This window comes from Gadus morhua, chromosome 21 (assembly GCF_902167405.1).
Source record: "Gadus morhua chromosome 21, gadMor3.0, whole genome shotgun sequence".
Classification (NCBI taxonomy): domain Eukaryota; kingdom Metazoa; phylum Chordata; class Actinopteri; order Gadiformes; family Gadidae; genus Gadus; species Gadus morhua.
Window position 1 is genome coordinate 9,898,929 of NC_044068.1, and position 15,709 is coordinate 9,914,637.

General features: G+C 46.1%; 2 protein-coding genes across 2 annotated transcripts; one reads left to right on the plus strand and one right to left on the minus strand.

Moving 5' to 3' along the window:
* The first annotated feature begins 201 nt into the window (after positions 1-201).
* LOC115534684 (SH3 domain-binding glutamic acid-rich-like protein 3) lies at positions 202-2,038 on the plus strand. The gene is made up of 3 exons (XM_030345839.1): positions 202-418; positions 659-826; positions 1,196-2,038. Exons 1-3 carry the CDS (start codon positions 371-373, stop codon positions 1,256-1,258), a joined length of 279 nt encoding a protein of 92 aa, XP_030201699.1. The 5' UTR covers positions 202-370; the 3' UTR covers positions 1,259-2,038.
* A 1,869-nt stretch (positions 2,039-3,907) lies between these two features.
* On the minus strand, positions 3,908-15,632 carry ism2b (isthmin 2b). The gene is made up of 6 exons (XM_030344730.1): positions 14,821-15,632; positions 11,492-11,740; positions 10,419-10,761; positions 7,647-7,784; positions 7,463-7,531; positions 3,908-7,030 (listed from the first exon to the last, which is right to left on the minus strand). Exons 1-6 carry the CDS (start codon positions 14,953-14,955, stop codon positions 6,513-6,515), a joined length of 1,452 nt encoding a protein of 483 aa, XP_030200590.1. The 5' UTR covers positions 14,956-15,632; the 3' UTR covers positions 3,908-6,512.
* Positions 15,633-15,709: the final 77 nt, after the last annotated feature.

Below are 15,709 nucleotides of genomic sequence, written 5' to 3' on the forward strand. Positions count from 1 at the left end.
GAGGCGCGCAGTTATAACTATGTGCAAAGATTATGGTTGCGTTTTAGGAAGTGTGATCATTCTCAATTATGAATGCAGAGCAAAACCGTGAAGCATGAGACATCGAGAGGGTGGGTTAAATAAATAAAGGAAGAAGGAAGTGTGGGTGGGGCAGACAGACACACAGACATTCCAGTGGGTGTGTTCAGCAGGCAGGTAAGTCATGTCGCGACCTGCTCACCTGTTCTGCTGCTGCAGAGACACTACATTGATGTAGACGTGTTGTTGACATTCTCTCTCAGTTTCTCTGATTAATTTACTCTTCCCAACACACTGCTTTAAACCAGGGTTCCTACTAGTGATTCGTCGACATTTGTTGTCCAGTCTGATTATGTCAGAAATCCGAGTGTATTACTCCAGTGTCAGCGGCTGTCTCAAGGTACCGTAATGGTTTTGTTTAATTTCACATTATATGTTATTTCTCATTTCATGTTACGACTCCCTAACTGAATACAAATGGATGCATGGATTTCAAATAACTTCCACAGCATCTCTTTACCTTGTCACTTTTAGTTTCTTGCCTTTCGAGAGCTGTTCTCGCACAGTCTGTACTATACTGTTCACTTTAGTATGAGGAACAACAAGATAATCACCTGGCTCTGCGTTTGCATTTTTCTAGACGAAGAAACAACAGCAACACATACTAATGGTTTTGGACGGGAGAAAAATAGTCCACACTGACGTGGACGTTACCCAGGACCCTGAGAACAAGGACAAGATGAGGAGGATTGCCTGCAACGACGCAGCACTGCCTCCCCAGATATGCAACGGTGACCAATACTGCGGGGTGAGTCCTTCAAACCACGACCACCCCTCGGTGTCTTGATCACCTGAAAACATTAGTCAGTTCTGCATTAGTCAACTTCGTCGTGCTCCTACAACAGCCACACCTCTGTGCTGGGGGGGGGGGGGGGGGGGGGGGGGGGGGGGGGGGGGGGGGGGGGGGGGGGGGAGCTATGTGGGTGTGTTGCACATATTTTGCAAATATGTGCAGAACTGAATCATTGACCGCAATAGAGACTGTAGTAGCAGTACCAAAGTGTTTAAGTGTGTCTTCAAACTTGTCATATTTGTTACACACAGGCACACACAGACATACGCAAAATGACCAGTTGTCTTGTTGTATAATTAACTCTGTATGTCCTTCTTTCTATAGGACTATGAGGGTTTTTTGAATGCTGTAGAGGAGGAAAAATTGACAGAGTTCCTTAAACTCTGAAGACGACAAGGGAAAAAGTGCATTTTTGCTGCAATCTTTTTTTTTTGAAAATACAAATAAAGGGCTGTATAATTATCCATGACTCAATAATTACTGTTGATGATTATCATTGCAGAGACACTTAGCCTACTATTCGTGGATTCTCTCTCAATTAATGCCACCCATTGTGCCAATATATTTTGAAGCATTATCTGTACGATTAGGCCTTTTTCTTTTGCTAATGACACATTTATTTGAATTATTATTATTTAAAAAATTCAGTCCAAAATTCAGTGTTGTAAGTCCTTACCCTTGCAATGAGATATGTTAAATAAAGCCTGATATAGAATAGATTATACATTCATACACTACAAAAAGCATAAGCAAACAATTATTCAGTGATTTTAACACACCGATCCATCTCAAAAAGTGCAAACATTTTACTTTCACACAATAATAAAGTAAAATAAATTAGGCCTATCCGAGGGCTAAGCCTCAATGGTTTCGGTGTGCGATTGGGTCAAAGGAAGCGTTTAAAAAGCAGGCAGTGATTTGTACACTGATTAAATGCACAGACTTTGACAATCTTGCCTAGGGCGCTATTCTAGCCAGAGCCGGCTATAGGAAAGCTGTACAATGATAAACCTTCAGTTAGGGAACCTTTGTATTGCGTGACAACGACCAGTAGAGGTCGCTCCAAGATCTCATAATCGCCAATATTTACCCCATGGAACGTTCACATACAATAAAACTATGTAACCGTGTATAGTTTAAGCAGCAATGAATAAATGAGCAACCCTCTGTTTGTCAACGTGTGTTCCCTTTGCCCGATTCAAGTTGATTAACCAAACCGTCTGATGCAGTTACTTCAATTACTTGGAGTAGTTTGTATTTCATTCCATACCTTTGCCAATAACCTCCAAATGTGTCCATATTCTTACTTTATGAAACTGTGCTGGAGGGTCGTGGCTCTGTGTAAACACTGGGAGGCTGGAAGCTAGTATAGTATTGTAACTGGCTGCCTATAATTAATTAATATCAGTTAATTTGTATTATTCAAGAGAGAGACAATCAAACGGTCTGTTTTATTCAGACACAGGAATATTCCACTTCCGACTTTATATTAGGAATTACTCTTTAGGATTGAGTTATCAAAAACGTTTTATGAAATCGTGTCATCCTTCGGCGAGAAGTGACTCATGAATATTCAATAAGTATGTGTTTATAAAACCTGCACATGCATGTTAAAACAAATGTGGTTTGTGCTTCCGGATCCCCAGGATTCCAGGCAGCACTTCTCGCCTCACACACATTTTGGACCATTAGCCAGTTTTCCCAGCAGACATTTGAATTCAAAATACAAATAGTCTCCAGATAATCTGACCAACATACACCACACACACACACACACACACACACACACACACACACACACACACACACACACACACACACACACACACACACACACACACACACACACACACACACACACACACACACACACACAGACACACACACACCTCATTTAAACATCTGTTGGTTATTTATCTGTGATGGTGAAACAGCAATGTGGTGGACATCTGTCCTGCATAAACCCACTCACTTAGAATGAACAACATGCTTAGAAATTACCTCGTCCACCTTCCTGTATATTGATTTGGGCTCAAAATAGTAACACAGGTTTAGATTAACACATGCCAGCGGCGATAGATATCAAGACTTCATTTGAACAGAGGGGGAGATTGTATTTTTAGGTCAAGTGTCTTTGTTTAAGTTCCTTTAATGGCAATGGTGTGCCATTGCTGAGTAGGCCTACTTCCAGCTGCAGGATCTGTGGTGCTGTTTCACCCCTGAAGTCCTGCTATAATAAAATAGAAGGACTGCAGCTTGATCCAAGATTACTGGCCAGTGATATCATCCTTGGCCCTGAAAAAGTGAATAAAGATAATTAATAGAAATAAATGTTATCCTATCCTCACATTACCTTCTCCTCAAAGATGTCAGCAATGCACACAACGTCTAAACACAAATGCGATTCAACTATTTAAAAATGTTCTACTTTACACTCCTCCTCATTAAATAATAGAGGCATGTTGGCTTTTCCTGAATTATTGAGTTTTGAATGTGAAAGTCATTTAAATCCATTTTTATTAGTTTAAATAGTTGTTCTTTCTTCCAATTGAAACTTACATTTTAATGTAAATTTGAAGGGCTTCTGGCCTCCATTATGGTCGATTGTGACGAAGATGTGGTGTTAGACCACATCTCAGACTAAACAAAACACAAATGTGATGAGGTTGTCACTTAGCCCGGCTCTGCCCGCCTAAGTACTTCCGCTCAATTTGAATTTCCCTTCAGTTGACTCTCTGTACAAAGGAAAGTACGAGAGTCTGGTAGGACCAGGCTAGTTAGTACTGGACTCGAAGAAGTTGAGATTTTTCATGAACCTTAACATTTACTTAGGATAGTGTAGAAGCATAGGGTGACTGACTCCCAACCGAAAGGTTTGTTGTTCGATTCCCACGGTCACCAGTCTACCTGTGAGCATGATTTCAGAACCCCCTACCTTTGGACAAAAGTACCGGCTTAATAAAATCATCAGCAAATCTATATAACTATTTCTTACCAATTCAGTCAGAACCAATAACAACCATGATGAGCCAGGGGATGAATGCAAAGTCTTTATGTATTTATATATATATATATATATATGTTTATAAATGTATATATCTCTTCAACATAACTGCATAACAACATATTCACAGAACACACACTGTAAGTATACAACAGAATCACCAGACACTTGATATGATGGCGGTGAGGAACATGGCTTTCAAGGCAGCTTCCCTTTTGGTGACCACTGACCCCAGTCCAAGCGGTGCGCCAACTTCTGTGTATTATCATTTCAAAGCTTCAGCAAACTTAAAAAAAAAAGAAAATGAAATAAATACTGTACAAGAAATAAGAACATATACGTAATGCTATGTTTTTTTTATATTTTTGTTCTTTTCTCTTTAGAAATCACCAGAATAAAAAGTTCTCGACAATAGAACAGCTTGATAAGCATTTTGAGGACAGGAGCAATTTCCCCTTTTTGAAAACCTCTTTCTAATATTCCAAACATAGATAGAAATATATATTTATACACTCATATTTGGAATATTAAAATATAAGACGACATCTAGTATGCATATATATATATATATATATATATATATATATATATATATATATATACATATATATATATATGTATATATACAATTTATATAAAGTGCCTTCCTTCATCATCGGTGATCAAACAGTGTGAATGATAGCATACATCTGGGGAAAAAATCCTGAAATAGTTTGGGCGCGTCAGCCCATAGAAGTAGAGTAGATAGAAGGGCTTCTTCCCAGAGCATCATGGTATTTAGTTGTGTTCATCAATGTTGACACAGGAATCATAATAATAATGATAGTAATAATTATAATATAATAATAATACTAATAATAATATGAAAGTAATAATTATAAAATAATACACATAATTAAAAGACTGAATATTGTCATGCCTCGACAGTGATAATGACTTCTCATTGCTTCTTTCTCTCCTAATATTCTTGTAATTAAAATCATGAGGAAGCTTATTTCAAAAGGATCGCCCGGTCTGTTAATTTAAGCTCTATGTGGTCGATCCCCCGCTGTACTCCCATATAACAACATGTATAAAAAAAAGAATTCAACGACCTGGAATAATAACACACAAAATAAATGATCTTAACACCATTACTGATCCAGAGTGAACCTAATTCGAGCTTCAACCGGTTGAATACACTCAATGCACTTTTTGCGCTGGGGACAATTTGTGCTCTGGGGACAAGGTAAAGACCATTTAAGACCATTGGACATATACGTGTTGTGGTTCTTGCTGTCCTAATTGATGCTGAAAAACATCACTCTCGAATCGCGGTTACATACTTGGAGCCCTTTCCTTAGTTGGTTTTTGTTTTAGACTTAATTCCATCTCTTGATATTTATAACCTCCAGGTTCAGCGATAACTAATCTGTTTGAGCTCAACCATCTGGAATGACTAATTAGCAAAAGCCCAGAATAAGAAGTGCATTTAATGAGTGGAGTCAGCCGGTTCAATGCATTGGGTGGAACAAGTACTGAAAATACTGTCTCACTCCCTGAACCCTGAACTGTCCATCCTTGTGGTTTGATCTGATTTACAAGCGTCTATATTCCCAAAGAGATTAATTAATGGAAAGTTCAAGTCCTCAAAATGTGAGTTTGTTATCTCCTCACCCTGATGTCAGTTGGAATTCCAGAGCAGCTTTAACCTCCACGTCACATAGATGAGGCTAGCGTAGCACACAAGGAGCCATTTGCACGAGACAATAGTAAAGGGAATAAACGTTATTTTAATTAATTTACTTTAGAAATAGTTATGAAATTATGAATTATGAAATACTGACATGTTTGATAGGAGATTTTAAACCTTTAAGAACCAACTTTTCCTTAACCATGCTTCACTATGCTTCATGTTCTAAAATTCGCGAATTATTCTATGGTCAAATTAGTTTGACTTATTTCCGTCCATCCTGACCCGAGTACTTTCATCAACACCGACTTTGAAATTCTAAACTAGCTTAGCTTTAATTTAAGCAGCTTCGCCAGAGTAGCAATAAATCATTATAATAAATAATTAGTTCAAATCTGCACTTTGCACTTACTGAAACCGACTCATCATTTCCTACGGTAAAACACACAGTCAAGATGGTAACCACATGTTGCAAATGTTGACTGCTTGTGCTCCAGGACACAATCAAAAAGACAACAAAAAATACTGCCAGCAGGTAGACATCCTGCTTACATGCACAAAAATATACTAAACAAAAAAGCCTGATGTCATGCCAGATGTGTAAACGGGGCAAGCACCGGTATGATACTGCATTGTCTTGTTATATTCACGTGAATCAGTTCATAGCTCGGTTCCTGTCTGAAATCAGGACACCTGCGTCAGAAACCTCCGACCACCAACCCTTCACCGCTAACTTTGAAGCCACCCAAAACATCCAACACCGTATGTCTTTGCATGCCAACAACGCTTTGACAATAACAGATGCATGATTTAGAAGACATATTTAATAAAACCTTAAAAGGGAACCCCCCCCCCCCCCCCCCCAACACACATCTCGTGTTACGGGGACCGGCCCATCGGGATCTTAGGGTGAAGTGAAGGTTTTGGCTGTGTTCTCTCTCTCTCTCCCTTCCTCCCCCCTTCCCTCAGTACTCCCTGGCCTCCTCCAGCTCGTTCAGAAACACGTCTTGGTGAGGGTTCTCGGGGCACGCCAGCCCGCGGTTGGGCGGCCGCACGGCGTGGAAGCGGCTCCAGTCCCCCCGGCAGAGGATCCAGGGCAGCACGTCCACCTTGAAGTGCAGCTCGGGGGAGAACTCGGTGCTGATCAGGTTGGGCGTGCCGGCGCCCTTCCCCCGCGTCAGCAGCCGCCCGCGCTCGTCGTAGCAGCACTGCTGCGCCGCCAGCGTGGAGGAGTCGCCGGAGAGCGTGGAGCGGAGGCAGGAGCGCGCCGACGGCTTGTACACGTCCAGGCGCTCGGCCGGCCCGCTGGCGTCGCGCCACCGGAAGGGCCGGCCGCGGGCCTCGTCGTGGAGGCTGACCACCGCGTAGGCCGCCGCCGGCGGGTAGGAGCAGGGGCAGCCGGGCAGCTCGGACAGCACCTGGTGCAGGTAGCGCTGGAGGAAGTCGCTCTTGCAGCTCAGCCACTTCTCGCAGGTGTCCACGTCTGGAGGTGGGAGGGAGGAGGACGCACGTATTACGGCCGGGGTGATTACGGAGCCTGAACTCTACCGCTGCAAATCGGTTCTTCTAAAACCAAGTCCTTCCCTGTTCCTCTCGAGCTAAGTTTCACCGACTGAGTTTCGTTGGCTATATGCTATTTCGTTATTTTGGGGGTGCTTTTATTCAAAGGGAGTAACATATGTTTCATTAAGGAAAAGCTTGGGTCAGACGATAGCCGATAGTTTCTGAGATGGCCTGACCCATAGCTGTTCCTAAATGTCACATACGTGACTTTTCATAGGGATATGGGGTCAGGCAATTTAATCAAGCGTTTAGGAATGAAGACAATGGGTTTCATACCAAGACCTTCCCAGCTTGGCGACAGACACCCTGACCACCCCCTCAGGAAATACAAACCAAACACAGCTCAACCGACCTGTCCCGAAGGGTTCTGTGCCGTTCTCCATCTCAAAGGGGAAGGGCTCCACCAATGTGTTGACATCATCTACGAAAAGCAAAGACGACGCTTATGAAGGCCATCGCTCCAACCAGTAGAGGCACCCCGCCACCACAGACAGTGTGTTAAAGTACATATTCACAAAAAGCTAGATCCAACTAACCAGGACAAAGTTCCTGGTCACATCTGGAGGCCTCGGTCAGGGTGCAGGAGTAGCCACACGACTTGGTTCTCTTGCGTTCTCCTTGGCCACAGGTCACCGAGCAGGGGGTCCAGGCAGACCAATCCTCTGTCTCCTTCTCTGTGGGAAGCCAAACAGGAGGGGAACCACCCATCCAGTCAATTTTACCCTGTGTTTCCCCACAACAACAAGACGTCATTTCAAACGTGATCCCTGCATTCGGCCTCTCTCTAGGCGCCACAGTGCAGCGCCCAGGGAGCTACCCCAGGTCTAATTCCGGAGCACTGGCAGGATTATTCACCTAACATTTATGTATTTTGGTGTGGGAGGAAACCAGAGCATCCGGAGAACACTGAAACTCCACAAAGAAAGGTGACAGCTGGGTTTGAACAAAAGGCCTTATTGCCATGCTTAGCGTCCTGTAAACGTACACGTGTTTAATCGATCCAGAATCCATCCATCTTTCGATTTTATGTGTACTCAACCCTCAAACTCTGATAATTGATACTTTTGACACCAATAACAAACAATACTTGAAGTCATTGTTGCTTGGGGTAGCTGGCGGTATTTAAGAATTGCTGCACTTTTCTCCCGAGGAATGTTCTGGCCCCTAATATGGAAGAGACAGAATGTTCTGGACCCTAATTCATAGAATGTTGTATAGGCTGCCATAGTCAATACCAAATGGCAATTATTTCCCCCTGTGATGTAAACTTTCCCATACAACCATTAGTCATTCAGGTCGTATGTTATGTACCCTTCAGTGAATTAAAGAGGGAGAGAGAAACAGAGTCAGGGTGACTAGGGTGGGTGGATCAGTGTGCAGTGTTAATGACATGGAGACATGTTTTAAAAAAAGAAGTAATTTCCAATTAAAGGAGAAGGGTGCAGTAATACCAGCCTGGGTGCTCCCTTTGCCCTCGTGGGTGCTGCCCGACGGCCATGTGACCCGGGTCTCAGAAGGGTTTTAATTACGGGATGGGTTAAAATAGGCGGCCTTGATTTAGGCCTAAGCAGCGTTTAGATCTCACCAAATCACAGGCAATCTTGCTGGATTCTTTTAATGTATTTTCTCTGGCTAGACGGTTTGTTCCTTGGATCCACATTTATATTATTTGGCGGATGCAGTGTAGGACACATGGCTTTGACTGTTTTGTTGTTTTTATCTACAACTACTGTGCTGGAGCACCTCCACCCGTGACGCACAGGATTACACTGGTCTGGGCTAATCAGATCCATATAGCGCCTGGGGTCGACCACAACAAAGGCCAACACAAGCTTCTGTGAAATATAACGGCTGTTTCCTAAAGGCCATTAAGACCTTCAGAAGGGGTGCCAATATCATCCTTCCTCTCTGCGTCCTGCAACAAAAATCTTAAAAATGATCCAACCACATGTGCTCATTTAATCTGTCATTTCCTATTTCCACCCGGGGTTCTTAAACTCTGTCTCTGTACGAGACCCATGCCTGCCGAGACGGTAGGCTTTTTTTTTCCCACCGGAAGAAAGCAGGAAGATAAACAACAAACAACAAAGCCATAAATGCTAGGGCCGAGTCCTTGATAGCCCCTCAAAAATTCTTGAACTGGCTCGTAGCGCCTGGCCGCGGAGGGCAGTGAGGGCCACCGGGGTCCGGGATGGATGGGGGCACGGGGGCCCGTGGGATGGATGAAAGAACCAGCCGAATGGCCCCTGTCATTCTGGATCCCCAATCTGCCCTCTAATTGTCCGCAAAGCCGCGGGCTGTTTTGTCCCTGCAGCACAGTGGCGGCCTCACGCTGCCATTAGCGAGCGCATCGGCTCCGTCTTCAAAAGACGGGCCTCTACAAACCAGCACGACCAGTGTCCACTTCAAAGTGCCCCGGAGCCCACAATGGCATGATGGTCTAGTGCCCATGTTCCCGCTCCTGGCATGCACCGGCCCACTCTGGCAGTTAGGACGGGCTATGCCGCCATCCGCCAAAGTCAATATCTCTCAATATTCTCCCTCCCTCTCTCTCTTTCACTCTCTCTCCCCCCCCCCCCCCCCTCTCTCTCTCTCTCTCTCTCTCTCTCTCTCTCTCTCTCTCTCTCTCACTCTCTCCCTTTCCCCCCCCCTTTTCCCCCCCTCTCTCTCTCTCTCTCTCTCTCTCTCTCTCTCTCTCTCTCTCTCTCTCTCTCTCTCTCTCTCTCTCTCTCTCTCTCTCTCTCCCTTCCCCCCCCCCCCTTTTCCCCCTCTCTCTCTCTCTCTCTCTCTCTCTCTCTCTCTCCCTTCCCCCCCTTTTCCCCCTCTCCCTCTCTCTCTCTCTCTCTCTCTCTCTCTCTCTCTCTCTCTCTCTCTCTCTCTCTCTCTCTCTCTCTCTCTCTCTCTCCCTTCCCCCCCCTTTTCCCCCTCTCTCTCTCTCTCTCTCTCTCTCTCTCTCTCTCTCTCTCTCTCTCTCTCTCTCTCTCTCTCTCTCTCTCTCTCTCTCTCTCTCTCTCTCTCTCTCTCTCTCTCTCTCTCTCTCTCTCTCTCTCTCCAAACATTCCAGCCCTTTTCATAGTTAATTGTATATCATTCCATACAACAAGCTCAAAACCTACCAGGGAACCTATTCATTTTTTCCCTAATTATCTCAAACAAATGCGGTTATATCTGTTGCAGTTAAAAATAATTTGGAAGCAGTAATTACTTGCTCCCCAGGAAGCCACACGGAACACAATGTGAAATATGCTCAAGCGCAAATATTTTAATACGGCCATAATGGCAGACGGTGAGCACTTGGCAATGCTTACCATAGTAGCTCTGCATTGGATCCCAGCCCTCGTTCCAGCGGCTATCCCAGTCCCCTCCTACGCCACTGGGAAGGGGCTCCTCACTGCCATAGTCCAAGGAGTAGTCTTCCTCCTCCTCTTCCATCTCCTCCTCCTCCTCTCCGATGTCGTCCAGACCCGAGCGGCCAGTGCTGTCCTCGCTGGAGTCAGCATCGGTGTATCCCCAGAAGAGAGGCCAGAAGAGCTTCTTCCCACCCAGCCAGTCGATGGTGGAGGACGGGGCAGAGGGCGGCTGCCAGTCCTTATCCTTGGACAGGTCCATCTCCACTTCCATCTGGGGCTCATCCACCACTTCGATGGTCACCTGGGGCGTGAGAACGTGGTCAGACGTCTGTATAAAACGTAAACTCTAAACGCAGATGACGTCTGTATCATGATGCGAGCAGTCTACCGCTTCTGAAGCTCAAAAAGGAAATGCAGCAGAGTGATCAATTATGCTGATAAACGCTGCAGACACTCGTTTGTAGTTGATCGTTGATCTTTTGAACACATGAGCATTGGGTGACGAACGTATTTGGGGCTAGTGAACCATATCCACAAATTATCGGTGTATATCGGGATGGCCCCGAACTTTGTTCAGCCAGCCAGAGATGAGCACGATCACTGAGACAGATCAAACCAACCTAGCTCTAAGATGAGCCACCTTCCTTAGCTCCGAATGAGTCATCAACTTCCGACATGTTCAATTAGGGGGCAATAAAAGGAGATAAACTCAAATCAGCGTACGATTCTCGGTTATTTATTTTTTCATCCTATAAGAATCTCAAAGATGCTCTTTGAGTCACTGGGAATGCATTCTTTAATTAATTTTATTTGTATCTACCAACTTGAGTTTCACCATTTCTATGAAATGTCCTCTTGGTAATATAGTCCTTCTATAAACTCCTTCTATGATAGAAGGAGTTTCCCTCACCACTACACACCCCGAGCCACCTATGTGAGCAAGCCTTAAAAGGCCTCATCAAAAGCAGCCCTCCCTCCCACCTCCACTCATACCTCCATCTAAGCCAGAGGCAACCAACGTGACACCTCACCTGTATATTGGGGTTCTGAGAGCTGATGTCAGCGTTGGCCAGGTCTGGGAAGTTCTTGAGGTCCAGGATGAAGGGTTTGGTCTCTTCTTCTGGTTCCGGCTGGGGCAGGACCCCCACCGAGCGATGCGGTGATAGGGAGCCCCTCCTCTTGAGCCCGTGGATCTCGGGCAGGATACTCTGGACCTGGTTATGCTCCTCCGGTTCCTGTGCCATGTTCTGAACCTCATCCTTCTGGACAGCAGCCTGGGTCTGACCAAGGAAGACATGTTGTTCATTAATGTGTGGCCTTAACGATTTAGTTTGCATGCAAAGCATCTTTTAGATACAGGTCATTAATGAGACGGATGGGACTAGGGGCAACGCTCTCCAAGATGACTTCAGGTCGGCCTGTCGGCATTGGGGCTCAAACCCAGAACCTTTCGGCAGAGAGGATTAACAAATCACATCTAGTGGGGTCCGGCGACAACAGAACAATAATAGCCAATGGCCATCGGCCCATTTCTTGTGTTCTCGTTTCCAGGACCGAAATATCCAGCATTTCACAGCTCTGTTAGTGTTTTCTTTCTTTTTTTAAAAGCCATCAAGGCACCCAAGCATTCCTCCAATCAGCAGACCCCGACCTCGCCGCCCACCCCCCACCGGCACCACCACCACCACCCCCCGTTTCCCACAGCAGCCAGGGCACCCAGGCCCTCTGGACAAAGAAGGGGCCTGTGTAGCATGGATCCCTCCTCTCCACTCACTTAATGAGAGGCCCTGGGATGCCCGGGACCCCTGCACTGGGGCATGGGGGGGTTTGTGTTGGGGGTGGGGGGTGTGAACTTCATCGCCATGGGGTCCATGCAGGTCGTTGGGGGGAGGGGCCGGGGGGTTTAGTTATTATGGCGGCACATATCTGTGGACAAACAACATCTGAGGTATGCCTAAATGTGTACGTCAAAGCCAGCTTTTACTCTTTATTAAAATGTATGCATGGCATCAGTTTTGTTCCACCTCACTTTTGTTAAAAATAAATGTCTCGATGCTCGTCTTTGACTGATCATCCTTTAGAAATGTCTTTCATTTGTGATTCCTGCCCATGTAAATCCCTCCAAACGGCCTGTGTGATTGAAAGCTTCTCCATAAATAAAAGTCCCTTGCCTTCACTGGAATCCTGTGATCCACACCTTTCCTGGTGAATGATACATGAACGCAGGAATCGGCATGGTGGATCGGTTGCGTCCATAAAATAAACACGATCTACTAAGGAGGATAGCTTCTTAAGTAATCCTTATCTGTACCAATGCATCCTCACCAGGGGACCAATACAATCCTACACACAGTGTGGAAAACTGCTCACACACACACACACGGACCAACGGACAGCTTGTTGCTTGCACCAGAGTCCGACAACAAGGAGGGAGGGGGGGAGGGGGGCACATACCTTCACCCCCCCCCCCTCCTCCTCTCATCCTGTTGCACATCTGGATCGCGTGTTCCATTGCCCCGCATATCTCTCTCCTCCTTTCTACCCCCTCTGTGATCCCTCCACATGCCTCCTCCTCCTCCCCATCTCCTCGCCCAGCAGCAGCGCGCGGGGACGATCAAAGCGGACTCCCGATGGCTGTATCTTAGCACCCTCGTCACCAACGCCCCCCTCCACCACCCACCCCTGCTGGACGTCCCCGACCCTGACACGCATTAAGCCAGTGGAATAGGTTGACCGGCGGGGGGGGGGGGTAGGGTATACAGGTTTAAAGGGTTATAGAGGTATAGAGTTTAGTGTACCGGCTTGTGTGGTTGAGTATACAGGGTCATAGGGTTGAGTGTGAACGGTTATAGCGTTGCATTTACTGGGTCCGAGGTTTGAGTGAACAGGGTTATAGGGTTGAGTACACAGGCGTACAGGGTTGAGTTTACAGGGTTGTAGGGTGGAGTGTACGGGGTTATAGGGTTGAGTTTACAGGCATATGGGGTTGGGTACCCAGGGTTATAGGGTTGAGTATGGAGGTGGAAGAAGCATGTGTGTGTATGTGTGGAGCGGGGGCTGGGGTGCACAGGCTATGTGGCAGGCCTTGATTTACGCAACCGTAAATATCAAAGGTTCTCCTGCGCCCGGCCGTTTCCAAACCATTACAGAAGAACAATAAACTATGGAGCCGCTTTGATCGCCTTTTTCAAATACAAAAATCAAAAAGAGGGGGGGGTGGGGGGGGGGGGGGGGGGGTGCGCAAAACGAATGCCGGCGTGATGGAGTAGAGTGGGAGGCAACGCAGACAGAGGCCATTCTCTCCTCCCACCTCCTCCTCCACCTCCTCCCACTACACCTCTATGAGATGAGAGACCCCCCGGGTGAGAAAAAACAGGAAATTCCACATTAACACAAAAAAGGGCCAACGTAAACAATCAGACTGGTGACCTTTGACCTCGCCCGTGCTCCGGAGGAAGCTCAGGAGGTATGACTTAGCATGGGGACAGTTACATAGGGCTGGTTACCTTACCGGGTGCATTAGAACTGCACAAACAGGTAGAAGGTCATATCTTCTGAAGAAAACCCCAGTTGATGACCATGGGTGACAAACACACACAGTCAATGGCATCTACAGCATCTCTTTCTTCTCTCTCTCTGTCTCCCCCCTCTCTCGGTCTCTCTCCCTCTCTTTCAGCCCTGCTCCTCTTTGACATTTAACTGACATCAAACACATGGATGATATGAGTGAGGCAGCGCGACAGGATATCTATGGGAGGAAAAAAGTTCAAAGGCACGGCCCACATACACACACTCAAACCCAAACACACCAAAACACACACACACACACACACACACACACACACACACACACACACACACACACACACACACACACACACACACAATCTATTTTCATACGAATCATTCACTTGAAATCACAACATTCACACTGTACACTAAACACACCCGATCTATTTTCATTTTCACTTGAATACACAACACACACAGTACACACAGTACACACAAGCTTCCCAGTGGCTGGAAACCGTCTCTGATACCTTAAATGGATGGAGAGAAGGAACCTGACATTATATAGCCTACTGCGATCCGAGCTGGATACACTGCATTTCGTTTCTGCTCTGCATGCCTCCAATTTTTGCTTTTACAACAAAAACAAAGGTTTCCTACGGTGGAAAATATATGTAGTGAAGGGCCAAGATAAGTGATCTGATCAAATTAGCAATTTATTGCATGTCCTCCGCAGGTGTGATCACGTGCATCGTCGCGAGAGCTACTCGAGACACGTGTTGCTGAGCTGGTTTAGAAAAGTACGTTAGAACAACAACACTCAATTAAAAAATAAACTCTGAACTCTTACCTCCAGAGACAGGCCGTTGTGGTGCAGTCTGTGGGCGACGTTCTTGTGTCTGGTGGGGAAGCCCGTCACAACACTAGCGACAAGTAGAAGCCAAATCATCAAGACCTTTCCAAATCTCCCGGCAAGTTGACGCATCTTCTCACCGAATTGCTTCTTTCGAAGGTTTTGCTTCGCGTTGAATCTCGTCTATTCTATCCCCTCTTGTTCGGCTTGGACTATGGACGACCACTGGTTATTTTTAGAAATAGAGGAGTTCCCTGTCTATCGGTTTATAAGAACAAGTGGTTTTCCCGACTTGCCAGCTTCACAGTCTCGCACTTTATGAAGACGCGCGCCAGTGCTCCAGTGAAACCAACACGCGCTCCATGTCTCCTATCAGCGACTCTCTCAGTTATCTCTGTCCATACGGCGGAGTCCAGGTCGCACTTCACTGTCTCCATAAAATCACTTTGGCGGGCTTTAAGTACCGAGAAAAGCCTTAATTCCCACGCGCAAATCTCCCCATCCGCACCGGCGCGCGCTTCTTCGACTACTTTAAAATGTGAGTCATCTCCTCGCGTGTGGGTGTTCTCTTCCAATACATTGACATCTGGAGTTCATGGTGTAGACTATGCTACGCGTTTTACCTCTGCCGCGTTAATCCATTACCCAGTCGAAGTTCATCCTGGTTCGGTAGTGTTTATGTGTGTCTCTGTGCGATTGCCGCATGCCGAACGCGTTCGCTAAATTGGTCTTTTTACGCACGCTTTCAGATGTCCTGAAATGGGACCGATGCTGAAGAAGTTGGGATGTGGGCGGTGCATTGCTCATACTTCTAGTAGGGAGGGGGGGAGGAGGGGGCGCTTTGAGGTTGTCGTTCACGGAGTAGCTAGAAAGGGTTCAAGAATGT